At 52.4% G+C, this 25,553-nt stretch overlaps 2 protein-coding genes and 1 non-coding gene across 6 annotated transcripts in view; 1 reads left to right on the forward strand and 2 right to left on the reverse strand.

Moving 5' to 3' along the window:
• The window catches only part of CBL (Cbl proto-oncogene), a 104,095-nt gene extending 95,222 nt beyond the window's left edge, over positions 1-8,873 (forward strand). For both annotated transcript variants that reach the window (XM_050759373.1, XM_050759374.1), the window contains one exon: positions 268-8,873. In XM_050759373.1, the coding sequence (XP_050615330.1) occupies positions 268-554 (287 nt within the window). In that variant the 3' untranslated portion in view covers positions 555-8,873. The remainder of the gene's footprint in view (positions 1-267) is intronic.
• On the reverse strand, positions 8,870-17,861 carry MCAM (melanoma cell adhesion molecule). Of its 3 annotated transcripts, none has more exons than XM_050759376.1 (16): positions 17,736-17,839; positions 15,836-15,960; positions 15,530-15,737; positions 15,376-15,446; positions 15,185-15,272; positions 13,447-13,626; positions 13,204-13,325; positions 12,943-13,105; positions 12,729-12,847; positions 12,485-12,626; positions 12,208-12,329; positions 11,958-12,099; positions 11,768-11,863; positions 11,434-11,581; positions 11,027-11,144; positions 8,870-9,181 (listed from the first exon to the last, which is right to left on the reverse strand). In XM_050759376.1, exons 1-16 carry the CDS (start codon positions 17,800-17,802, stop codon positions 9,164-9,166), a joined length of 1,929 nt encoding a protein of 642 aa, XP_050615333.1. In that variant the 5' UTR covers positions 17,803-17,839; the 3' UTR covers positions 8,870-9,163. The 3 variants fall into 3 exon arrangements, with proteins under 3 accessions (XP_050615333.1, XP_050615332.1, XP_050615334.1); XM_050759375.1 differs by lacking the exon at positions 8,870-9,181 and adding an exon at positions 9,216-10,586 and having other exon boundaries at positions 17,736-17,861; XM_050759377.1 differs by lacking the exons at positions 8,870-9,181; positions 11,027-11,144 and adding an exon at positions 9,216-10,586.
• Positions 17,862-23,989: 6,128 nt separating this feature from the next.
• Positions 23,990-24,116, reverse strand: LOC126936751 (small nucleolar RNA ACA64). The gene has a single exon (XR_007719558.1). It is a non-coding gene; the product is annotated as a small nucleolar RNA ACA64 (small nucleolar RNA).
• Between the last annotated feature and the right edge of the window lie 1,437 nt (positions 24,117-25,553).

Here is a 25,553-nt window from a genome sequence, read left to right on the forward strand (position 1 = left end):
AGTGTAAAGCATGATGCAGTTGTTTATGACTGCAGTGGTTATTGTTTGTAGAACAGGTGCATGGTATATTTAGAAGGTTGTTTTTATTGTGATAAGGAGGAGACTATATCTTAAAACCCTTGAACCTGTAAAACCCAGCCTTGTGACTGAAGAGCACATGTATCCAATTTACAGAAAGTCAATAATATCTTGATATTAGCACATTTTTATTGCTCTCGTTAAATGAGGATTTCCCCAGATTTGCAAATATTTGTTTTCCTATTCTAGATGTCACTGAAGGTTCCCAAGTTCCTGAGAGACCTCCTAAACCATTCCCTCGGAGAATCAACTCTGAACGGAAAGCTGGCAGCTGGCAGCAAGGTAGTGGTGCTGCCGCCTCTGCTGCCACCGCCTCGCCTCAGCTCTCCAGTGAGATCGAGAACCTCATGAGTCAGGGGTACTCGTACCAGGACATCCAGAAAGCTTTGGTCATTGCCCAGAACAACATCGAGATGGCCAAAAACATCCTCCGGGAATTTGTTTCCATTTCCTCTCCTGCCCATGTAGCTACCTAGCACATCACCTCCCTGTTGCAGGTTTAGAGGACCAGTGAGTTGGGAGTTATTACTGAAGTAGCACCTAGAAGGGCAGGAGTTCCTTTGGTGACTTCACAGTGAAGTCTTGCCCTCTCTGTGGGGTATCACATCAGTGGTTCCAAGATTTCAAAGCAGTGAAATGAAAATGGAGCAGCTAGTATGTTTTATTATTTTATGGGTCTTGAGAGTGCATTTGAAGGTGTCCTTCAGTTCCCACATAAAGAGAGTGTGGATTTTATTACATGATAACCTACCTGGGGAACAGTCCAGAAAGCTGTAGAACAAATATTTTGCTGGAAATCCTAATTGAGGACTTAAGACTTCCTGGGTTAAGGATGTGGCCGTGTGTGTGTGTGTCTGCCTGTGGTTGTGTGTATCCTTGTGATTGTAAGATTAACCTGCTGTGTGTGTTAATTCCAGGCAGGGAATTAGCACAAAAGGTTTAGGAAGGAATCTTTTTTAAAGACTTCCATCTACTGTGGTATTATACCCAAGCCTAGTGTGTATTACAACTTCAACACTCCCCTTTGGCTTATATCACCATGTGCATAGCTAAAGTCTTCTATTTTTAGAACGCCCTCAGTCTGTTCTTTCCTCATCAACTCCTTCCTCATCCTTCTTGGTGTTCTGTCATTGGCCGTGGGCTTGCTATGACCAGCCTTACTGAGGCCAAGCAGCTTATGGGTTGTTCTTTATTGTGTGTGATGGTATTGGTTTGTTTGGTAGATAAGTGGGAGGAAAAGTACTGTTGCTACACTATTATAGTCATATTTGATACTAGCAGCTAACACTGGTCACTCCAAAGCACTGTTTCTATAGGAACATTGAATCTATTAAGATGTTTTGATTATCCTAATTACATAATGACCGATTTGAGATAGAGGCCTTTAAATACATTCCATGCCCTCCCCAGAAAATAGTCTGTGGGAGTCAGTTGCCTTGGTGCCAGGTATGTGTTCTGATGTAGGTTATGAGTCTTTCTACTTAATGGGAAGGGAAGAACATTTGTTTCCAGGATGACTTTCTGGCCAGAGTACCATAAAGCTTTTAGGAAGCTTCATTCACATGCTATTTAAATGCACAAAATAGACAGTAAGGATTTATCTGTTCAGTTTTTCTTCCCAGTGAATTAATTTCAGCTTATTTGGGTGTCTTCATTTGAACATGAGGAATATTAGGTTAGATTTTCAGCAGTGATTTTTTCGTTTGCCCTTTAAGGAGTGGGGATAATGCCCATGGTGGCCCAGCCTCTTGCAGATAGCACCTTCCCTGCATTGCTGCCTCCCGATGATGTTGTTTCTTTCTTGTGCCTGTGGCTTTGGGAATGTAACATCTCTTTCCTCCTTTCCTTCCCTTTTCCTCTTCACCTGAGGTCCTCAGTACTCTCTGTAATTACTGTATTCTTCACAGTAATTAGACATCATTCAGTGAATAAATTACTGTAGTCAAAGACAATATGGGCTGGCAGTTTGTGTAATCGCAGGTTCATAAAGAAGATTGAGAGTCCAGTTTGGAGAACCATTAGTCAGTTCCTTTATATGCTGATAAATGATCCCTCGAGTTCAGTTAGTATTCTGTCCAGAGTGTTTTGCTGACTTTCTTAGCAGTGTGTAACCTTTCTCCACATCAGAAGCAAGCCTGCTCTTTGATAAATATGTCTTCCTGAAAATCTAAATCATGCTTTTGTCTTTAGATCTAGACAGAAATGACCCTCCTTGGATCAGTCTTTTTTCTAGTCTTACCATCTTTGGAACTAAAACTTGTTCTAACTGGTGTCTTGGCATTCAGCTACTCCTGAATCTTTTGGTTTTATCCTCTGGCCTCAGAGCCATTTATGTTCCCAGAGTAGGCAGTACAGGACCTTGTGTTGATTTGCTATGGCTACCCAGTATCTTCTCTACATGGCATAAAGTGGCACAACCCACCATTAGGTGAGGTGGTCCTGAATTGAGGTGGAGTGGGGCAGAGGAAAATGGCAGTGAATATCGAACAGTAGACTGCCATCAACTTCTAACAGACAGTACGTATACTGTTTCATTTTGAGGTAACATTCAGTTTTGCATTTTGTTTAAATATTGAAGGCCTAGACAAATAACTAGAAAAAAAACGGCAGCAGATTCCAGGCCCGTCCATATTGTGATTTTTCTTTATCTGCAGATACTGCCCATAGTCTAAAGATCGCTTCAGAAGACAAAGCACTGGCTATATATCTTTTGCCTTTTCCATGCATCTAAATCTTCTCTGGAAATTATTGTCCCTACTGTGTAGGCTCAGGGCAGTCTCGACTTTTCCTTTTTTGAGTCCTGTGTGGCTCTTTGAATCAGCGTGAAACTGAGGCTCCAGCTCCGTGTGTTGTGCCTGTGTCCCATCGATGGGCTGGGGTGTTAGTTGCTCACGGGTATCTGCCAGCATTCAAGGTTTTGGATCATTTCGTGAGGGTCTTTCCTTTGACTGGGTGCTCTGAGGACACACCTGGGTCTGTGCCTGAGATTGCCAGGCAAGATTAAGGAAAGTTTTCATGTGGCTTTTGTTTTGAGATTATTGTCAAAAGCTTAATTTCTTATATTTTCTGTTGACTAAGGCACCAGTAACCCATTCTTCACCTTCCATTTGTATGGAAATGTAAAATTCTTTGGCTTTGCTCTGAATTTAATTAAAACTGCCTTTTACGAACAGACTTCGAGTTTTGCCATTTTTGGCAAGCTCTTCCCCTTGTCCCTTCCTAGTGGCTGATAAAGTAAAAAAATCCACAACACTTTGTTCTCCTTTTTCTCATATTCATTGGGCTGTTGTATTCAGCCCAGTTTCATGCTTTCCCTGTGTCTTCACGGATTGCTTTCCAAGCTGCCTTGTTGCTGGGTTGCTGGTCTGCAGCAACCACAACTGGACCTTTGCAGCTGCCCCCATGTTCCTTCCACTAAAGTAGAGGGTTCTTTAAATGGAAAAACCTGTGGGCTCTTAATATACCTCCCTTTAGTTAATACGCCAGGCAGCTTCTCATCTCAGCATTTACCTGTTAATATTTTTCTGAATAGTGCTCTGTACCTGTGGGTGGCCGCTCTCTTCCACTTGTCGTCTCCCCCGAGCCCCAGTCTACATAATCTGCCATTCTTTTCCCTTTCTCTTCTTACACAGACCCTCATTACTGGGGCCCAAGATGTGGGATAGTACTGTTAGTATTATTTAGCTATCTTATAGATTTAAAAGATTTCTGGTTAAGGGAGGTGGGGGTCACTGTTCATTACTCTTAAAATATGTGTTTATAGAAAAGTAAAATGTGTTTATGGTCCTAAACAGTCAAGTCACAAATTTTTATAACAAAACTTCCTTGTAAAAACTAGGGACCACCTATATATTCCCTTTAAGATCTAGCTCTTTTTGTAGGTGTTCAGCAATGGTGATAAAGCGGAATATTCTCCTACCTCACATCTTGAAAATCAGAAGATTATAGGCCTTCTCAAACTATAAGTCCCTCTTCTTGCCATTGGCCTTTCTGACTCTGGAATGACCACTGTTCGTTGAAAAATAGTTTTCTGACTATTGGCCTGGCTGTAACAGTTTGTTCATCCAGCAAATGTTTGAGTGATGACCATGTGCCAGAAATGTCAGGCATTTGTCCTTCCCTTGGTACCACATAGTAGTTTACTAATGTTTGAGGGATTGTACTTGGACTGTCATAGCCTCTGCATTTGACCTTAAAATAGCTCTTCCCAGTAAGATTGTGCAATTTTTATTCACAGCTCTTTCATGTAGACTTACCTTTCCTTATAGAGCTGTCCTGATTAATAGCAGGGCAAGATTCTCCCATTATCCCCTGTTGTCTCCTATAGCTTTGATAATGCCTGGGAAATTCCTTGATGTAAGTCTCATGGATAGTGACTGTTTTTATGTTGGAATTTGTTCCAACATAATTAGAATCTGTTTGGCAAGTTGAAAGGTAAGTTGGCTCAGAGTTGCACAGTAGGGCGTTAAATGTTTAAGCAAAGCATCTGTCCGCACTGCCCTTTCCAATCTAGTGCCTTCCTTGAACTTTTTCCTGAGCTGCTATGTCCCTAATCTCCCTCGTTGGGAGGATTTTTATATCACCCTTCTGGGACCTGTCACCATGTCCTGTACTATTTGGAATTGGTTTTCCAGTCTTTCAACAACCTTTGCAGCTAACTCTATGTTTTAGAAGGGCTGGAGGTGTGGGCGCTATCTTTGGGTCTCAGGACCCAAAGATCCTTGAGTCAGTTGTTTGGTCTTCCAAGAGCCAGACATTATACAGATTGAATTCCATCAGTCCCCTAATTGTCAGCCTTTTACCTCCCTCTCAGAGCAAGGAATTTAGGGATTCTAAAGCTTAGTGTCCACACATCATTCTGCCAGACCTTAGAGCTTTAGAAGCTCAATCTAAAGTACTCTAACTCAGCATAAACTATTACTGTCACTCTCTTGAACTCAGTCTCCATGAGCAGTCTTTTGTTAGAAATACGTAGAACTGCTTAATGCCTAGAGGGTGGTGGATAGTGAAGGACGGTCAAGGTTGTATTTTTGACTGCTTAGGGATCCTTTGGATACCAGAAACAGAAATGTTCAAGCGGAAGAAAGGAGGGACTCATGGTAAGGATGCAGGGTATTTCGCAGAACCTAGGATGGGAAGTGCCTTTGGTTCTCGGGTGGAGCTGGAACTGCAGAGCTTTGCACCTAGTCCTTTCTCCCGCTTCCCTGTCTGGTTTGGTATGCATGACCCCCAAATAGGCACTCCAGTCCTCAAGTCCACACCACCTTCCAACTCTGCGGATCACTATGAACAAATTCTCAATTTCCCATACTACTATTTTTTTTTTCTTTTTTTTGAGAAGGAGTCTTGCTGTGTCACCTAGGCTGGAGTGCAGTGGTGCAGTCTCAACTCACTGCAACCTCCTCCAACTCCCAAGTTCAAGCAGTTCTCTGCCTCAACCTCCCGAGTAGCTGGGATTACAGGTGCCTGCCACCATGCCTGGCTAATTTTCATATTTTTAGTAGAGATGGGGTTTCACCATCTTGACTGGGCTGGTCTTGAACTCCTGACCTCGTGATCCACCCGCCTCGGCCTCCCAGAGTGCTGAGATTACAGGCGTGAACCACCGCTCTCGGCCCATACTTCATATTCTTAAGAAAAACTACACTCAGCCTGGCACATTAATCAAGTATCCTTGAGCAGTTGGCCTTGCCAGGGAGGGCAGAGATGTGGCAGACTCCTTCAGCTGGAGACAGGGAGCTTCTCAGAGAAGTGAGCAGAGACTCCGCAGACGCCCTAAAAAGGCTTCTACTCAAGGAGTAAAGCCTCTACTCCCGCCTTTTTGCTAGTGGAAAGGAAGGCATGGGAGTTTTTCTGGGACATCATAGAAATTCTTAGGTTTAACTTAATTCTGGTCATTGTCATCTTTATTTCCTGTTTTTCTTCCCTTTGTCAGTCTTGGCATCCAAGATTTCTTACCTCCCTCTTGTGGGCCAGCCTGTCCTGTTCCAGAGCTAGCCTGTTCCTGGGTGGCCTTCCTTAGCCTCCATTCAGCCTCAGGTCTTTTGCCTTCTTCCGTGTTACTTAGAAAGCAGAATCTAATAATGGGTGCCACTGTAGCCACTATCCATGGACTTCTGGGTCCTCTTCAGGTTTGAGTGCTTGGAAATGTTCATTCTCTGGGCTTGCGGCCTATCTCCTCCACTCTCCTCCTTACCCTCTCCTCCTTCCTGTGTGAGGGCCGCTCTGCAGTAATGTTCTCAGGCAGGCCTTCCTAGGCACCTCAGAAACTACTTTGCCAGAGCCAGTAAGAATATATAATAATGGAGCAGTTGCCAGGATAGAAATTAAATATAGATTCCAGTTTAGGATAGAGTTTTTACTGAGAGCTCTTTAGACAGTATACCTGTGTCTTCTCTGGCAATTGCTTTCATTTTAGTCCTATATAAAAGCTTTCCTTTTCTTTTTTTTTGTTTAACTATGCTTTTGCTTGCCTGAATCTTTTGTCCTGAGTTGTAAGGTATTTCATACTGCCTTACTTAAAGGTTTATTAAACTACTAGAGTCATTTGATACACACAGAAGTTACCTGATAATCCAAAGATGTCCATCAAGGGAGGAAGGATGGGTCATCAGACTTTGCATTTGATGTTGTAGTCTAGGCTCCTGGGTTAAGCAGCAGAGGGACAGCAGTGCCATGTGCCTTCACCGTGTCCCAGGAAATCTGAGTTGGTTCCCGTGGGAAATACCAGTGTTTCTTGGTTCTGAAAAGTAGCAAAAGAGTAAGAGATGGGGAAGTAGGGATGGGGAGAGCAAGCCCTGCACGTCCGTGGTGAGTCAAGTGGGGAGCACAGGTGGAAGGGCTGGCTGTTGACAGATAGACTAAGCTGTGTGGCGCTCTTGCCGCCCCTTCCTGGGTACAGAGCTTGAGAAAAATGCAGCCGACCACTGCCTGTGTTTGTATAGAGCAAAGCCCAGAAGCCAACCTCAGATCTCCTGATTTGGCAGCTGAAGAAATCAGCAGAGTCCTGATTGCCTGATTCAGTTCCAAAAATGAATGTCAGGCCCCTCCCTTCCCCCAACATTGCCTCTCCTACATTCTCCTTCTACCCTCAAATCAGACAGGCGGCCAGAGAGGAGTATTGCTCAATGCGTGCTACGTGCAACTCCTCAGGCCTTGCGCCACCTCCATGCTGAGCCCTGAAGCAGGGTGTCCTGGGTGCCTGTGTGTCAGCTCCCTCCTCTCTACCTACCTCTGACCTTGTTGTGGGTGAGGGTAGCCATGCTTATGGCCGTCTTAAAACTGGAGAGGCGGAGAACTACTTAGGAGTCTGTAGACCACGTGTTGTCTTCCATGGCCTCTTTTCTCCTGCTGTCTGGGTGAGTGAGCCTGCAACGCAATGCCCACGAGAGTAAATGCCTCCTGACCTACCCTGCTCAGCACTGTTCTAGTGTCTTGGCCTTGAAAGAAAAGCCTAACTTCCTGCTGAAACATGTGGTAGTGGCATGGCAGCTATGAGGCACCTCCTACATCTGTTTTCTGGCTGTGGTGACTTGGGATTTTTAACCTTATATATCTTTTTCCTTTACTCAAAACAAAACAATTTTTAGCACACTGAAAAAAAAAAAAAAAAAAAAAAAAAAAGCCAAATGTTTTGTGCCTTTCTAAGGCAGCACTGTATCCCAGGCTGCATTTTAGGACTTAATATGGAAATACCAGAGTCTGAGCTCCTCTACCTTGAGTTTCATTAGTCCTTAGTGTCTAGGAGACAGGAAAGAATGCTCTCTGTGACTGGAGAGGTGACAGGCAGGTGCAGTGTGTCCGGAGTCCCTTTCCCCTGCCGTGAGACTTCAGTGGAGGAGAGCAGCATTGTACCCTGGGATCATTTGGTTGGTTCCAATCACAAGCTTAGTTATCAGGTTGCATGCCTTGTCTCCTGCAAGAGACAGAACGTTCCACAATTCCCAGGTAAACTCTGGACCATTCCAAGTGTCCTAGCCTCCTGATGACATTAATTACCCAGTTGTGTGGAGGAGTGTAGGATGGACTCTCCTGAGAAGGGGAGGTTGGTGGTTTTGTCTTCTTTTTGCTGGATCCTGAACTGGTCTAGACCTCCTGTCCCCACCCCCCGCCCCCATCAGATGTGGCTGGCCTTTCATTTGAAGGCTTCAGACTTAAAGCATTAAGCAGCTAGTGCCCTCTGCAGGGCCTGGTTTCCCCAGGGAAGGGCAGCAAGGAACACGGACCAGAAGCCTGTCCTCAGTAATGTGACTATAGTGAGCTTTAGCAAAAGTTTTTCTATATAATGACATTTTACTTATCTCTTACCCTTTCCTCAGTTTTCCCTTGCCTTTAACTAATAAAAATTGGGAGATAGAAATTTTAAAGTCCTCCTTATTCAAGATTTTGAAATTCTTAGCCTGGGGGTGCTGGAGAGAACCTGATGCTTTCTCCAGAATGAAGAGTCCCAATTTGTATATCAGTGTTAAGAAGAAAACAAACACATAGATAAGATTTTCGTGGACTATTTTAAAAATGTGTCATTAATATAAAAAAATTTATATTAGCAGTATTTAATCATTCTCACCTGTAAAGAATAACAGAAGGTAAATATTCTTACAGAGAATAGCAGAGCTTTAAGATTCATTTTCATTTTAAGTCCATTTTATTTTGCCAGTGTATTAATGTTTAGAAGTCTGTTATACTAATGTTATTTATTAATTTTTTTCATTTCCATACACAGTTAACTAAAGAGCTTTTTCAAGCACCCATGTCTGTAAAAAAATATTTTTAAATAAAGTTTCTTTTGTTGTAGCGGACTTGAGTTCTTGCTCATTCAGGGGGTTGGGAGGTAATAGTCGAGTTGCCGTAGGACCAAATGTCAAGGCCCCCTTCCTCATGGCGGTGAGCCTGAGCTGCTTCAGTTCCAAATGGCAGGAAAGCATAGGAAGGGGACACAGCTCCTGCTAACAGCCTGCCAGGCCCTTCATGCTGCGTCATCAGGGCAGTTTGGCTGCTGAAAAGTAGAGTGACTGTCCGCTGTGTGGTAGAACTTGAGCCATTTGCTCCAACTGGAAACGGTTTTGTGTGCCTTTTGGTTGTAGTTTCAGAGGCCCCCAGGTTCCTGTGGTACCCATGATGAATAAAAAGCAATGTAAGACTTCTGGGACAATTAAGCTTTATTTTTCATATATATACATATATAAAGGAAACAGTTTGCAAACTTACACACCTGACAAAACCATATATACACACATATGTATGCATACACACAGACACACACCCAAAGCTCTAGCCAGGCCCCTGTTTTTCATCCCTAAGTACCATTCTCTCATTTGGGCCCTTCTAGGTTGGGGCTCCTGAGCTTGGTTTGTAGAAGTTTGGTGCTAATATAACCATAGCTTTAATCCCCGTGAAAGACAGTGTAGACCCCATCTTTGTCCGCTTCCCCTGCCTTTCACTCACGTGATCCATCAAGACAGCCGTGGGAGCCAAGTGAACACGGGCGGTTGAGGCTAATTCACTTGAACTCAAAAACAGTGCCCAGCTTCCTCACTGCAGGCACGTATTTTTTTTTTTTTTTTTTTCTTTTTGAGACGGAGTCTTACTCTGTCGCCCAGGCTGGGGTGCAATGACACGATCTCAGCTCACTGCAAGCTCCACCTCCTGGGTTCACGCCATTCTCCTGCCTCAGCCTCCCGAGTAGCTGGGATTACAGGCGCCGACCACTATGCCCGGCTAATTTTTTTTGTATTTTTAGTAGAGATGGGGTTTCACCGTGTTAGCCAGGATGGTCTCAATCTCCTGACCTTGTGATCCACCTGCCTTGGCCTCCCAAAGTGCTGGGATTACAGGTGTGAGCCACTGCGCTCGGCCCCGGCACGTATCTTTTAAGGAATGACACCAGTTCCTGGCTTCTGCCCAAAGAAAAAAATGTCACAGGAGACTTGGAAGAGGCAGACAGGAAGGTGGTGGCGGCAACACTGCAGCTGCTTCTGGATGCTGCTGGGGTGCTCTCCAGAGCCGGTGTGAACAGCACACTTAAACATGAGCAGGTGCCTGGCTCCAGTGCGTGCTCACTTCAGTGGTGCACTTGGATGATGGAAGCCATCCTTTGGGGCAGGAAACCAGCTCAGCGAGGCTACCCAGCTCAGCTGCTGGCAGGAGCCAGGTATTTACAGCCATAATGTGTGTAAAGAAAAAACACGTTCTGCAAGAAACTCTCCTACCCGCTCAGGAGGCGGGGGCTCCTTGCTTGGCATGAGCTTCACTCAATGTGGAGATGGTGGCGGACTGGTCCCTGAAAAGCGGGCCTTCTAGGGCCAAGTGAGGTTCTCAGGACAGCTCTGGTCCTAACCCAGTGGCCCTCTGAAAGGGGGTGTGCAGGCGAGTGGAGCAGGAGGCTTCTCTCTAGTCCCTTTGGAGGCTTTGGTTGAGAGAAGAGTGAGCAGGGAGCTGGGAATGGTCCAGGCAGGGAAGGGAACTGAAGTGATTCGGGGCTAATGCCTCAGATCGATGTATTTCTCTCCCTAAAAGTGGGAAGAGGAGAAGAGGGAAACACGGAGACGGTGCTCAGAGTTGAAGGTGTGAGCACCGAGAGGAAGGAGAGATGGAAGCAGAAGCCGATGAACTTGGTGCGGCAGCCTTGGGGAGGAAGCAAGGATGGGCATGGCAGGCCAGGGAAGGAGGGCGGTCCCCGTTTGACTGCACTGGTGAAATGGCCACACCCAGAGTCATGGGCATTGGTCAGGAAAAGATGATGGGACAGGGTTTTTCTCAGTCTTCCTCCAAGCTCCCTCAGCCACTTGCCTGGCCCTGCCATCTGTGAGTAGTGTTAAGAAGGCAAGATGGGGCCTGCTCCCTATCTCTGACAAAGAGGGGTGAAGGATAGAGAGTTAGAACCGTTAGCCCCTGCTGCCCCCGGTCCTTGAGGATGTGGCAGGCTCTGGCCACAGGAACCGCCTCCTACCTGGTCTCCTGGAGCCCTCTTGTCACCGCTGCTGCCCTGCAGGAGGCCCATCTCTTCTGGGAGCTTATCTGACTTAACTTCAACTACAAATTCACTCTTACGAGACGGGGGCAGCGTGCTGGGAGGAGGGAGGGAGGCGAGAGGTTGGCACCTCGGGGCCGCAGGAAGGGAAGGGCCCACTGTGAAGGATGTGGGATGGTTGAGGGCTCCTTGCTCCAGGGCCAGCCCAGGGCAGGGAAGCAGGTCATGAGACCATGTGGCTGATGGAAGCTGGGCAGTGGGCAGTGGAGCAGGGAGCACCCTGGCCCAGGGCCCCACTTCTGCTCTCGAGGGGCAGGCGGGCGCTGGGCAGGCGGCAGGCTGGGCGGCAAGATGGGCGGGGGTGGAGGGGTCAGTGTTGGGCTTACATCTCCTGCTTGCCTGAGCGCCCGCACGGCAGCTTGCCCTTCTTATAGAGGAAATAGAGGACAGCACCCAGCACTGCCAGGACCAGGATGCACACAATCACAGCCACGATGACCACGCCCTGGCTCTCCGGCTCTGGCAGCTTTCTCTCTGCGCCACAAAGACACTCCTCGTCACTCCCTGCTCCAGGCCACCTTGTCGCCATTGCTGCCCCAGCCAGTCCAAGGCCGACAAGATGAGGCTGCTACTCACCTTTCTGGACAGGGCTCTCTGGGGAGGGACGGGGCAGAAAGGATGCCCTGGCACAGCCCTGTTCTCTTGCCAGGCCTGGCTTACCTGTGGAGGTGCTGTTGGCTCTGGTATGAGGACTGGCAGTGGAAGTGCTGAGGCCAGTGGTTGTGTTGGAGTCTGGTGTGAGGGTGGTTAAATTGACTAGGAGGCAGAGGGAGGGGTGTTAGGAGAAGCGCAAGTTACTGCCCGTGCCTGGGCCTGCCCCTGCCATCCCCTGCAGGGATGCAGCCCTCACCCAGCTCCAGGAAGAGGACGCTGGTGTTTTTGCCCAGGTCGTTGGAGGCCGTGCATTCAACACCTGTCTCCAACAGCTCTGGGGTCACGAGGACATTCAGGGTGCTCAGGACTCGCTGTGGATCTTGGTCTTGTTCACTTGCCTGCAAGGAAAGGAAGGAGGCAGCTCAGGGGATGGGGAGGATCTCTGGTCCCGGCCGCAAAGCCCAGGCGGGGATTGGGAGAGGGTGGCAGATGAGACACCTGCTCACCGTGCCATTGACGTTCCAGGAGATGGTGGGCCGGGGGTGCCCTGACGCTTCACAAGACAGATTCAACATCATATTCTCTTTCACCCACACCTTCCTCTCCTTGAATGCCATCCAAGGGGGACCTTGGGGAGGTAGGGAGGGGTGAGGCGGCAAGCCCAGCTAGCCCGCCTCCCCCTCCGCACCAGAGCTCCCCAGAGCAGCAGGTGGCTTTTTGTCAAGAGCTTAAAAACCACCCCACTTGGGGTGACCTGGTCTCTACCCAGAGGGAGGGCCTCACCAAAAACTGCCACATTGACCAGCTGTGTGCGGTTCAGGCCGGGTATGCTGGGCACAGAGGCCACACAGCGGTAGCCGCCTCCTGCCTCCCGTTTCAGGTCATGCAACTGGAGCACAGGCCCCCTTTCCAGCACCTGGCCTGTCTGGGATGAGAGATGGGTCAGAGGGTCTGGGGAAGAGCACACTCTTGTCACCCCCAGCCCCACTCACCCATCAGCCCCTTGCTCCCCAGACCCGCCTGGTACCTCTTCTCTCAGCCACTGGAACTCGAGGTCCTGGCTGCTCTCTGCCTTACAAGTCATAGTGAGGCTGCTGCCTTCCTGTCCCTCAGGGGCTGCGGGACTCACTCGGACGTCAGACACATCTGGGGGTACAGCAATCATGTCACCCAGGGCAGGGCAAGGCCAGTTCCCTATTGCCCCAGTCTGCTCCCCCTGTCCTGGGTCCCCAGCTCCTCACAGTTCACCAGTAGTTCCTGTGGTTCACTCGGCAGCGATATCATGGTGTCCAAGTCCAGGCCCTGACATTCATAGAGCCCACTGTGTTCCTTCTGGGCAGGCTCTAGCACCAGGACCCCGTTGTCATTGGTTGTCTCTTCTTCTGCCTCCCTGGTGCTGGGGTTCTGGGGAAGACTGGGGAGGTGAGCAGAGTGCTCCTCCCGCCACTCCACCCGGGTCTCTGCTTGCATCCCCATCTGCACCCAGCACAAAGCCCCCACACCTGCTTGCTGATGCTGAAGTGCGGTGGAGGGTTGCCATCGGCCAAACACCTGATTTCCACGCGGTCCCCTTCCTTCAGCATTCCCACGGGCTCCACTTCCAACCACACTTTTTCTGTCGGGTCTGCATAGGCAAAGGGGGTAGCTCTTGGCCCATGAGTCAACCCTGGGCTGGATAGGGAGGGGCTAGCAGGAGTTTCCAGCAGCCCCAGCCCCAGTGAGCAGAGAGTCAAGTTAGCACTCACAGAAAACAGGGACAGTCACTTCCCTGGACTCCTTCATGTGGTTCCCACTGGGCAGCCGATAGTTGAGCTCACAGTAAAACTGGGCATCTTTGTCTTCTTTAACCAGCTGAGCCTTCAGAATACTCTTCAAGGTGTACAAACCACTCGACTCCACAGTCTGGGACGACTGAATGTGGACCCCTGGGCAGGGAGGAAGGGGAGGAAGACTCAGCCTCAGTCCCACCTCCAACCCCACCCTAGGGTTGTCCACCAGGGTTCATAGGTGTCCATCTAAAGAGTCCCGTGTCCCCTGTAGAGGGCCAGGTACAAATGCAAGCTGGAAACCCTTCAACCCAGCACTTTTACTGCTCAGGGTCAACCCTAGAAAAACATTTACAGGTCTGCTCATGCTCATATCCAAGGATGTGTGCAAAGAATGCTGCAATGATAAAAACGAGCAGCTGTCTAGATGTCCACTAACTGGGGAATGGTGAACTCGACTACATGATATGCATAGTATGGAAAACTCGGCAATAAGCAAAACCATCAGCTGATCTAAATAGACTGACCCAGAAAGATCGTACAAAAGAAATTGTCTAACAATGTATACCATACAACACCACTTAGATCAGGCTTTCTCAGCACTACTGATAATTTTTTTTTTCTTTTTTGTTTTGAGAGGGAGTTTCGCTCTTGTTGCCCAGGCTGGAGTGCAATGGTGCAATCTCGGCTCACCGCAACCTCCACCTACCTCCTGAGTTCAAGTGATTCTCCTGCCTCAGCCTCCTGAGTAGCTGGGATTACAGGCATGCGCCACCACGCCCGGCTAATTTTGTATTTTCAGTAGAGATGGGGTTTCTCCATGTTGGTCAGGCTGGTCTTGAACTCCTGACCTCAGGTGATCCGCCCATCTCGGCCTCCCAAAGTGCTGGGGTTATAGGCGTGAGCCCAGCCAGCACTACTGATGTTTTAGGCCACATTGATTCTTTATTGTAGGGGCTGTCCTGTGCACTGTAGGATGTTAGCGACATCCTTGGCCTCTCTACCTACTAGATGGCAGTAGCACCCCCTCTAAGTGTGACAACTAAAAATATCTCCAGATATTGCCAAATATCTCCTAGGAGGAGGGGGTACAAAATCACCCCTGGTTAAGAATGACTGATTTAGATAACAAAAAACAAAAGCCTATATCGTTCTAGAAATGTTTCTATATATGAGCAAATACATAGAAATAGGCTTGAAAGAACACACCCTGATTGATAACAGATATTATTTCTGGGAGGGGGTCTCAGGCAAGAAGAAACTTCTAGATTTTTTGTCAGTTTAAATTCTCATGAAAATATTTTCAAGCACCATTTGTATAATTTTTTTTTTAGTTAAAAAGCTTAAAGAAAACAGAAGGCAAGTTCCTGTGTAGTACCATAGGCACAGCTCTTTTTAAGAGATGGGGTCTCGCTCTGTCACCCAGGCTGGAGTGAGGTGGCACAATCCTAGCTCACTGCAGCCTCCATTTCCTGGGCTCATATGATCCTCCTACCTCAGCCTCCCAAGTAGCTGGGACCACAGGCACACACCACCATGTCCGGCTAATTTTTTTATTTTCTGTAGAGACGGGGTCATCCTATGTTGTCCAAGGTGGTCTTGAACTCTTGGCCTCCAGAGATCCTCCTGCCTTGGCCTCCCACAGCACTGAGATTACAGGTGTGAGCCACCACACCTGGCCCAAGGGTGGCTTTTGGGAGCAGAAAGGGCTACTCACGGTTCTTCTCCTCCTTAAGAGGCCGGCCATTCTTGTACCAGATGACTTGAGGAATGGGGTACCCATTCCTCCCTACACAGGTTGCGACCTAAGGAGCACAAGGTGTAAGTCTCCCTGCCTCCCAGCCCCTCTGCAAGCCCCATCTCAGCTGCTGCGCACCAGCTGCCCAGCCCATCTGCCACACATCTCACCTCCTCAGGCTCCTTACTGTCCACAGGGATGCCCAGGGCGTTGACCTGGATGTTTGGCTCCTCTGGAGCTTCTACAAGAAAATAGAAATGAGGGGGACATGGGACCACGCCCCACCACCCTCACTGCCCAGCTGGCAGACATGGGGTCACGCACTGTAGACGCGGAGTTGGATGCGGTGCTCCTGGGACCGAGGGCGCTTGCCCTGGCACAAGAAGATGCGCTCGTCGTGGGGGGTGACTTGAGTCAGGGCCAGAGTAGCCCCTCTGTCCTGGAGGCTGAGCCGGTGCTGGTACTCCCCAGGTTCACTCTGGCCCTGGCCCTGGCGCACACGGAAGATGGGTATCCGCTTCTCCTTGTGGACCTAATGGGAGGGGATACAGAGGAGGAGAGGGTCCTGGGCTACAAGAGGGGCAGAGCCTCCCACCCCGGGCTGCGCTTTGCAGGAGCCCAAGCACTCACAGAAAACCAGTCGACATGGCTGAGGTTGCCTTGGGACTGGGAGAGGCCGCACTTCAGAAGGGCTGTGCTGCCCACTTCCACCTCCACCAGCTCAGGCGCAGGCTGCTCAGCCTCTCCGGGCACACCTGGGGGAGGGAGGCGGGGCCCCCGCAGCTGTGTCAGCTCCAGCGGCTGTCCGCCCCTCCCCTCGCAGCGCTGCTGCAGCTGTTTTTCCTGCCACTCAGAGCGTCTGCAGAGGGCCCTGTCCTCTGATCCGCTGGACCCCCCGACCCGCGCCCCACCTGGGCCAGCCCTCTCCCCGTCCAGGAGACCCCAGGTCCCTGGAGCTGAGCAGAGATTGAGCAGAGACTGAGCACCGAGCAGCTCCAGCTGAGGCTGGTAGAGGGGCTGAGAGGGGCAACCCAGGCTCCCAGCCAAGAGGAAGGCCCCTTTCCTTCCAGGCCCCCTCCTCTCCGGGTGAGCTCAGAGTGTGGGAATGCAAGGCATGTGCCAGGCTGGGGCACACAGGCCCTTTTGTGTCACCACCGCCAGGGGAAGACACCACTACTCTACCCTCTGCCCTCCAAAATCCCTGCCCTAACTCCCCACAAGACCCAGCGGGCTAACTCTGGCGGAAGTTCCCGTCTCATGCTCCCTCAGCAGCACCTCCATAAACTCCGCACACACCCGGGACCCCACCCTGGGAAGCCGGTAAGGATGGAGAGGTCAGAGTCTCCTCCAGGGGTCAGGGCAAGGGCCAGGCAGTGGGCAGGAGTGACGTCAGTGGTGCCAGCGTGCTGCCAGCCCTGTGAGGAGGTGATGTCACTCGACACCATCTGCCTGGGCTCTGGGATGCCTGGGTTGTTGCCTTGGCTCTCGGACAAGGAGGGCAGGTGGAAGGAGGGGTCTCCAACCCGGAGCCTCAGACCCCTGACTCCTTCTCCCAGAGCTAGAAGAGCAGGGCAGGGTGGAGCTGGACCGGCTGCAACTGTGGAGCCCGATTTAGCCCTTTCCCCAGAAATAAAGTCAGCCTGGGAGGCAGTAGCCTGGAATACCCCAGGGACATGGTTGGCACTGGGCATGAGGCCAGCGAGCTGGGTATTGCCTAGCCCTCCCCTTCCCCAGCCGGACAGCGGCTGGGACGGCGGAACGGGAGCTAAGAGAAACACGCGACACAGCTGCGGGCCATACAAGGGCAGCGTGGACCCGAGAGCGCCCGGCTACCAGGCGGATCCAGAGAAACGCTCCAAGGTGCCCGGGCGCTCTTCCCACCTGAATGTGGTCCCCAAAATAAGCCAGCGGGCGCTTCCAGTATGGGAATCCTCCATCCCTCATCTCTGTCCCCTATGATCCCATCACTTGGGGAGGCGCGAGGCGACCCACACCGCCCCGCAACCCATGCCAACGCCCAGCTCGGGCGGGAGCCGCCGAACCTCCCGCTCTCGCTCACCTCCAGCCTGGCGCGATGCCCAGGCGGGAGGGGGAAGGGGTGGGCCGGCGCACCCCCTCCAGCGAAGGAAGCTGCCTTTTCCAGCAACAGGCGGGCGCGGAATTCAGGCTTTGAGGATGCGCCCCAGCTGCGCCTCCTGCCCGGCTTCAGTTGCGGGCCTCCAGAGTGAGCACCTCAGGGACGACTCCCCCCAGCACCCCGAAAGGCTGGGCTCCACCCCTTCTCGCTCCCAGAAGCAGCCTCCTCCCCGCCTTCCCAGTGCTGCTCCCGGGATACTCTAGAATCCCCGCTGCAAACTGGCTGCAAAGAAGAGTTGCTCGTGAGCAAGGCGCCCGGCGGTCGGGGACCCGGGGAGGAGGCGCGTCCTCTCGGACGCAACGCCCTGACCCTGCCGCGCCGCTGGCTCTGCTCGCTGGCACGCTCCACCGTAGACCCCTAGCCGGGGCGCGGCCCCCCTACGAACTCACTCACCCGCGACGCGAGGACAGCAGCAGCAGGCGGCGAGCAAGAAGGCGCAGACCAGCCTGGGAAGCCCCATGCTTCCCCGCCGGAGGGCGAGAGCCAAGTGAGCAGCTCAAGGCTGCCGGGGGCTGACGTCAGGGGGGCGGGGGAGGGGGCCCGGAGCGCCCGGGCCCGCCCCGCCCCGCGCAGCCCCCAGCCCCCGCCCCGCGCGCCGCAGCCCTAGGGGGCGGGCCCCGGCGCCGCCAGCCCGGGAGCTGCGCCCAGGAGCGCAGCCGGAGGTAGGCCGGAGCCGGACTCCCAGGCTCCTGGCTTGGGAAGGCTGAGGGGGTAGTGACAGGTGTCTAGGGGTCTGACTGACCGAGGTGGCAGCGAGGAGAAGCTGTCCCGGATGCCCGGAGTCGCCCTGGGTCGAAGCCAGCCAGGCTCACCCCTGTTGAGCCCCTGCCAGCCAATGTAGCCTCTGGGGGACCTCCTGGGGGAGGAGCAGTAGCGGACCTGGTCCTCAGTGTCCCCAAGGGGCCTCCCAATTGGCTCCCCTCCCCTGCCACAGAGAATTCAGGCCGGCCTCGATCGCTTCCCAGAACGATTGCACCACTGTCGCTGCCGCCGGCCTGGCACTGCCTCAGCCTCACAGTGCTGGCAGCTTTGGGAGAAGAACCCTGTGCCAGTCCCACAGACCAGAGGTACCTGTATGGGGAGTGGAGAGGGTGCCTTCTGGGCTGTCCCTTCAAACCCAAGCTGCTGCAAGTCTAGCCTTTGACCAGAGAAAGGAAGGAGGGGGCTGAATTCGCAGGCCCAAGGTGTTCACACTTGTCCAGACCTGGGCCTTGAGAATCATGTTTCTTCCCTCTTCACTCTGGAGCCTACCCTGGGACTCAGTTTCCCCTCACCTAAGAGAAAGAAACAGGGAGAAGAAAGAGTTAATGGGCGAGGGGTCCCCAGCCTGACCCTGCAAACCTGTTGCTGTTCCTGATCATTGAAAGGATCCCTGCAGCAATGACCCCCACGCCGTCTTCCCCAGCCCTGTTGGTGGTGGGTCCATAGCTGAGGGAAGAATCAAATCAGCCCTGCTTGGGTGGGGAGCTCTGCAGCTACCCTTCTCCCAAAAAGACTTCTCCCTGGGTCTTCTGGCCTCTTGAACTAAGGCTCTAGGGAGGGGGAGGGGCTCTTGCCTCACTGTGACCCCAGCAGCCTGGCCTCAGAAAAGGGGTCCACATCTCCTGGTGCGCCTTCACCAGGGAGTGCCAAATAGGGGCCTGGATTTGGGTAGAGGTGTGTTGCCCAGCGGGGCCACCCCTCTGCTGGCTGGGGGAGGTGGAGGGTGAGCCGGCAAACCCCAGAGATGGCCAGGTGACTTGAGAGCATGCTCGGGGTGGCGTTTTGATGACGCAGAGATGACTGGCAAACCACACCAGCCTTGTCTTTCAGAGCTTTGCCGACCCCTCCTCCATGGCCATTAGTCTCCAGCCAGAGGCCGTGCAGAACCCAGGCCCGCCGGGCCAGGGGCCTAGAGCCTGGAGCTTGGAGCCTGCAGGGAGAACAAGAGGAGGACCCTGGCACCCCCTCCGGAGTGAATTTATGGACTGGCCCCAGGCCCAGAGCTGAATAGATGAGAATATTTTGTCTGCTGGGCTGGAGTGGGAATGGTTGAAGGATGCCATTTGCCCTGGCAGGCCCGGCTGGGCATGGAGCTGGCTTCCCTGCCCAACCCCCTTCCTTCACTTAACACCATTAACTAATCATTCGGCTCTCTGGCCTGAAAACAAAGCCAGCTAACCACCAAGGACAGTCAGTTCTGAATTCTTCTTCCGCTGGAGGAGAGTGAAGCCAGGTGGGGGTGGAGGAGTTTTCTCTGCAGTGAAAGGGAAATGAGGTTAGAGCCTAGAGCCCAGGGTGACGTCCCTTCCCCTGCATGGCCCCACCAGACAAGCACAGAAGACTGTCCTTTAAGGAAGCCAGTAGCCTGGGGCTGTCTAGGCTGCTCAGGAGTGGGTCATAGCCTCAGGGGACAGACAGCTTCGGGATGGTTTCATGAGGTGGGCACTTTGGGATTCCAAACTAAAGAGGGGTCAGGACCTCGGAGAGGACTCAGGAATGGAGGCAGGGAGCAGGGTGGGGGGAGCGGAAGGTGAAGGGGATCAGCCCTCAGCTCCCCTTAGAGGCCGGAGGCTAGCACTCCAGCAGCAGCAAGAGAGAGAAGGTGGCTGCTGGACTTCCAGCAGGACAGGATTGACAGCCAGCAGAAGGGAGTTGGAGGAGGAGGCCATGGCCTTCCACCCTGCAGGGCCCCAGCACATGGACTGGGTTGGAAGAGCCTGGCTCAGATGTAGGCCAGGGCCAGAAGAGGCCCTGGGGGCAGAGTCCTAATTCTTACTCTTTTTTTCCCTCCTTGGGTTGCAGGCAAGAAGGCTGCTTTCCTCTAGCCCCATGGTGGACCTGGGCCCCTCAGACGTGAGGGACCCTCCTGCGCATAATGTCCTCTGCATGTCTCTGGTATAGGTCTGATCACAGGTGGAGAAATTGAGGCCAGGTGGGGTGGGGGGTGGGGGTCCTGGTTGGGCTCCTCAGCCACATTCTCCTGGGTGGGTGGAGCTTTCAGCTCATTGTAAGGAGAAGTAGAGCCCTGGGGAGTTGGAGGTAAAAAGACAAGGATGGACCTGTCCCCAGAGGCCGGGAAGGAGCAAGACTGGAACCCAAGTGTCCTCTCTCAGCTCCAGCATAGGGAACTTAATGACTTCCAACCCATCCTTCTGGATCCAGGGGCCTTGACCAGGATGTGAGGATGTGAGAAGGGTGGGCTGGGCTGAGGAAGGAAGCTGATAAAGAGATGTTTGCAGCTGCTATGAGAACATGGGGTGGGGGAGTCCCAACAATCTTGGCAGTTATGGAGACTGGGGAACCTCCTGGCCAGGCCAGATAATAGGATCCGGTCTGGGTCTTTGGAGGGGGGGGAAGGTGGAGAATTTTTCCAGAATGTGGGTGTGAGTAGGAGAGGATTGTACTGAAGGAGTGAAAACAGGGTAGAAAAGGGGGGGGGGCAGGAAACCGGATACTGTACTGGGGGGCCTGTGGGAGATGTGGGGGAAGAGACTGAATCGGGGGAAGCAGCCCTGCTCCCGCCGGACGCTGTCTCACCCATGTCCTTCGCACCTGACCCAGGGCAGGAGGAAGGAGGCACAGCCGGGATGGAGGTGTACCCCACAACACCTTGGGAGAGAGGGAGGATGGCCTTCTGGGGGATGGGGGGACTATTTTTAAACTTGGAAAAACCGTGAGTTCATCTCCATTCTGGAGGCTGCAAAGGCCCCATTGTACAGGGGTCTAGAGAGGGGGAGCAGAGGGAGGGGGCAACGGGCACAATGGCGAGGATTATGTTGGAGCAGGCAGGGGGGTAGAGGGCGGAGAGCGGGGGAGGGGCTGTCTTCGTCACAGCTGGCCTACTGAACTCTGGGGTCGAGCCAGGCTGGGGCTTGAACTGGGGGGGCGGGGCCCACCCTCACAAAGATCCCTGTTGGGGAACTGGGGTCTCTGACATCCGGTGGCCCATCATGGGGAGGGGGCTGACGGTGGGATTCCCACAGCCTGGCTTTCCCAGGGACCGCAGGGTCTGTTCCCAGGCTCCCAGCATTCCGACGACTCCCCTGAGAGCTGCTGGCCTCTTCCCTCCGCCCCTTCCCTGCCAGGGAGTAGGGGGAGAGAAGGAGAAAGGATGTGGATGCATCAGGACTCTTCCTGGGGATGATGGACTCTTAAACCAGAGGCAGGGATTGGGTGGGCAGCAGTGGGTGGTTAGGGTAGGTTGATGGGGATTATAGCCCTCCCATTGGAGCCCCCAACCCCGCGGACCCCTCCTCGGACCAACTGGGGACTGTCCTTCTGGTACTTAGGAACCTCCGCACGGGGGCCAGCCCACCTGCCGAACCTCAGGCCTCCGGCACCCAGGGTCTCCACCCAGGGGACCCGGCCGCGGCGGGAAGGCGCCGGCGCTAAGCTCCCCAGGAGCCGGCCTCGAGGTCCCGCCCGGCGGAGGCAGGGGGCGGGGATCCGGCCGCTCGCCCCAACCCAAACATTACCATAAATGCTCAGGCGACCGCGGGTGGATGGGCGCGCGGGGACCCTGGGGCTCTCCGGAAGTCCCGGATCCGGTCCCCAGGCTCGACCCAGCGCGGGCCAGCGCAGTGATTCAGTCTGACCAGCCGTCCTCTTTACAAAGCGGTGCAGCCGGGGAAGGCAGAGCTGGGGTGGGCGCGGGGACAGGGTGGAGAAAACCCAGGCCGTAGGGGGCGTCTCGGGGCTGCCTCCTGGGTAGGCAGTGAGACTGTGACCTCTGGTTAAAGAAAGAGTGGGGCCTTCTAGCCAGATGGCAGCGTCGGCTCCGCGGGGCCGCGGCTTGGTCTCCCTGCAGCTCTGCGTGCCCGCTGCTGTCAGCGGTGACACCCTGGGTCTCGGTTCCCCGGCCCGAGCACCTAATCCCCTTCCCTCTCCTCTGTCCCCAGCCTGCACTTGGGGAAATGAAGGGTGATGGGGGCGGGGGTGGTAGCAGGATGCTGGGAGTTTACACCTCTCCCCTTCAGGGAAGTTCACATCCGCTCCCCAAAATACCGCCACCCAGGGAGAGGAATGTCCCCAGAGAGCTCTTCAAATTAGACTTTGAGTCGTCACTGAGGGAAGGGCCAGCTGGTCTACAGGAGGGGGCCTGTGGGAAACCTGGGGGCGCCATGTTGCTGTCTTCTGGCCCCTCTCCTCCCTGAAGGACGCTCCGGCAGTTCCTCTTCCCTGCCACACGGGGCTGCCAGCAACCCAGGGGGAGCCTTGGAGAAGGTGGGTTCCATCCCACCCCCGGCGAGGCCTCGGACCCTCACTGCTGCTGCCAGGACTGATATTGGAGCCGGGAGTAGAGAGGGGAGGAAAGAGGCCGGGCGGGATGGCTCACGCCTGTAATCCCAGCACTCTGGGAGGCCAAGGCAGGCGGATCACAAGGTCTAGAGATCGAGACCATCCTGGCCAACATGGTGAAACCCCATCTTTACTAAAAATACAAAAATTAGCTGGGTGTGGTGGCGCGCACCTGTAGCCCCAGCTAGTGGGGAGGCTGAGGCAGGAGTATTGCTTGAACCCAGGAGGCGGCAGTTGTAGTGAGCCGAGATCACGCCACTGCACTCCAGCCTGGGCGACAAAGTGAGATTCTGTCTTAAAAAAAAAAAATTGTGTTAGCAGCTGACACTGTGGTGTGTACCTGTGGTCTCAGCTACTCGAGAGGCTGAGGTAGGAGGATTGCTTGAGCCCAGTAGTTCAAGGCCAGCCTGCACAACATATGGAGACCCTCGTCTCCAAAAATAAACAAATAAATAATTGTGGTAAAATGCACATAACAGAATTTTAGCCAATTTAAACGTCAGCATTCCGTGGTATTAAGCACATTCACAATGCTGTGCAATTATCACCATTATCAAGTTCCAGAATTTTGTCTTCACTCCAAGGAACTAAAATTTGAACCAAGTTTTATCTAACTCCAAAACCTGCACACTGTATGTGTCATAATTACAGCTGAATGAAGAGCTCAGTTGTGTGGTAAAGACAGGAAGTGCGACTGGGATTCAGAAAAGGGGGTGTCAGTGTGGACTGTGCTGGCTAGGAAAGTCCGGAAATATGAAGCCTTCAATGAAAGGTCAGGTTTAGATAGGCAGGATCGAGGAATGATCTTTTGAGGTAGGGGAAATGACACAAGCAAAAAGAGAGAGATGGGACCCGTGAAAGGGGCACTTATATGGACAACTACAGAATTTCCCTATCAGAAAGTGTCAGAGTAGCCATCCGGCTAGAGGATGGAGTTGGTGGGGAGGCTAGGTGACTTGTCTTGAGATTATATTCACATAGCAATCCCACTACTTTTTTTTTTTTTGAGACAGTCTTCCTCAGTCGCCCAGGCTTTAGTGCAGTGGCTCGACCTCAGCTCACTGTAACCCCTGCCTCCTGGGTTCAAGCGATTCTTCTGTCTCAGCCTCCCGAGTAGCTGGGATTACAGGCACACCACCACGCTTGGTTAATTTTTGTATTTTTAGTAGAGATGGGGTTTCACCATGTTAGCCGGGCTGGTCTTGAACTCCTGGCCTCAAGTGATCCGCCAGGCTCAGCCTCCCAAATTGGTGGGATTACAGGCGTGAGCCACCTCACCTGGCCTAGTCCACTACTTTCATTTCCAGTATCCATTTACTTGGAGCGCATTGAGGATAGCTTTATTTATGTATTTATTTTTACGTGGCGCCTGTCAGGGCCTGGGTTTCACTGCCACACACAAGGCAGTGCACGGTGAGCTGAGTCCCCTAGAAGCTCTGGGCACTGAATCTCACTTGTGGCCACTGGCAAAGCGCAGCATGATTTTCATCCAACCCCGGGCTCCCCAACCACCAGAGGGATGTGGGTGGTTGACGCAGCCAGATCTACCTAAGTGGAGAGGGGGCTAGCTCTAGCTACACCATTACCCCTTGGCATCACCCTTATGAGTTACATGGCTAAGTAGAAATTCAGCACGATAGAGGGTGCATGCACGTGGGAGCTTGGGCAGATGAGATGGGCTTAGGTTATAAGGGAACAGCTTAAGATAGGGTGGGCAATGGGGAGCCACTGCAGGTTCTTGAGCAATGGAAAAACGATGTGACATTGGAATTTAGGTTTACCGTGGTTTCTTGATTTCATCTTGGCCTGAGAGCACCCCCTGGTGCCGCTAGTTTGAATTGTTTTCTCAACTTACAGAGCAGGTGGGAGGATGGGGGACTGAAAAGCGGGATTGATGAATCGCAGAAGCCAGACTCTTGGGTCCTATTTCACTTCATCATGGGTAATGACAGCCTTGCAACAAACTAGGGATGATATGCGGACAGACAGGATTTGAGGTCAAGAGGGGCATTGTAGTTCCCTTCTCTGTCTCATAACTCGGTGCATATGTGTATTGTGATTTGGGATACAGCACACTAGTCAGGAACTAAGCTGGGGGCTGGAGACAGGATAATAACTAAAAACAAAAGTCATGTGCTTGAGAAACGTACAGTCTCGTGAGGGCGACAGACAATAAATAATTATAACACAAAGGGCTGCGTACCAGGGTGCAAATATGCACATAAAACAGTTACTTAACCCAGCCTGAGGTGAGGAAAGACGGGTTCTTGGAAGAGTTGATGCCTAGCTTCATTTTAGGTGATGAATAGGACGTAACTAGGTAAATGGGGGTGGGCTGTGTTGTCTGAAGTGTGACAGAGCTCGCTATGTGCAGGGGGCTGCTGGGAGTTGGTTAATATTCTTCAAGGGAAGGCTGAGGTTAGTGAAGGATGAGGCCAGATTACAAAGGATTTGTAAGCCATGGTCAATTACTCAGAGCAACAGGCTGTGTATAAATGGTGGTGTTAAGCAAGGGAGCAACCACAAGTGACTTTAAATCCATTAGAGCTCAGGCCCCAGAGGGACAGAACAAAAGGCCCCTTTTACTAAGTTTCCATTTCCCTTCTCAGATCCCTCCTTTCCCTTGGGTGATGAGGTTGAAAACAGCCAATCCCTTCTGGGGAGCCTGCCTCCGGCACACTGAGTGTGGCCTTATTTTACCTCCAACAAACCAGTTCATTTTATCATAATAGTCCCACAGTAGAATCAGAGGGAAGTGTGGGGAGGGGGGCTCTTCCCTCATATCATCCACATGTGACTGAGATCCCCTTGGCAACCTCTTGGAGGTGGGATACAGCACTTCACCGAGTCCACTAAAAACAATCCTTGCACCAACTCCACACAGTGGAGTACTATGCATCTGTTAAAAGAATGAGGACAGGCCGGGCACGG

This window comes from Macaca thibetana, chromosome 14 (assembly GCF_024542745.1).
Source record: "Macaca thibetana thibetana isolate TM-01 chromosome 14, ASM2454274v1, whole genome shotgun sequence".
NCBI classification, from domain to species: Eukaryota; Metazoa; Chordata; class Mammalia; order Primates; family Cercopithecidae; genus Macaca; species Macaca thibetana.

Coding starts and splice junctions, on each gene's coding strand:
- MCAM (XM_050759375.1), bottom strand. CDS start 17,802: ATGGGGCTTCCCAGGCTGGTCTGCGCCTTCTTGCTCGCCGCCTGCTGC. Junction 13,106..13,203: donor ACTTCAGCATCAGCAAGCAG/GTGTGGGGGCTT, acceptor AGTCTTCCCCAG/AACCCCAGCACCAGGGAGGC. Junction 11,582..11,767: donor AGCCAACAGCACCTCCACAG/GTAAGCCAGGCC, acceptor TTTGTGGCGCAG/AGAGAAAGCTGCCAGAGCCG.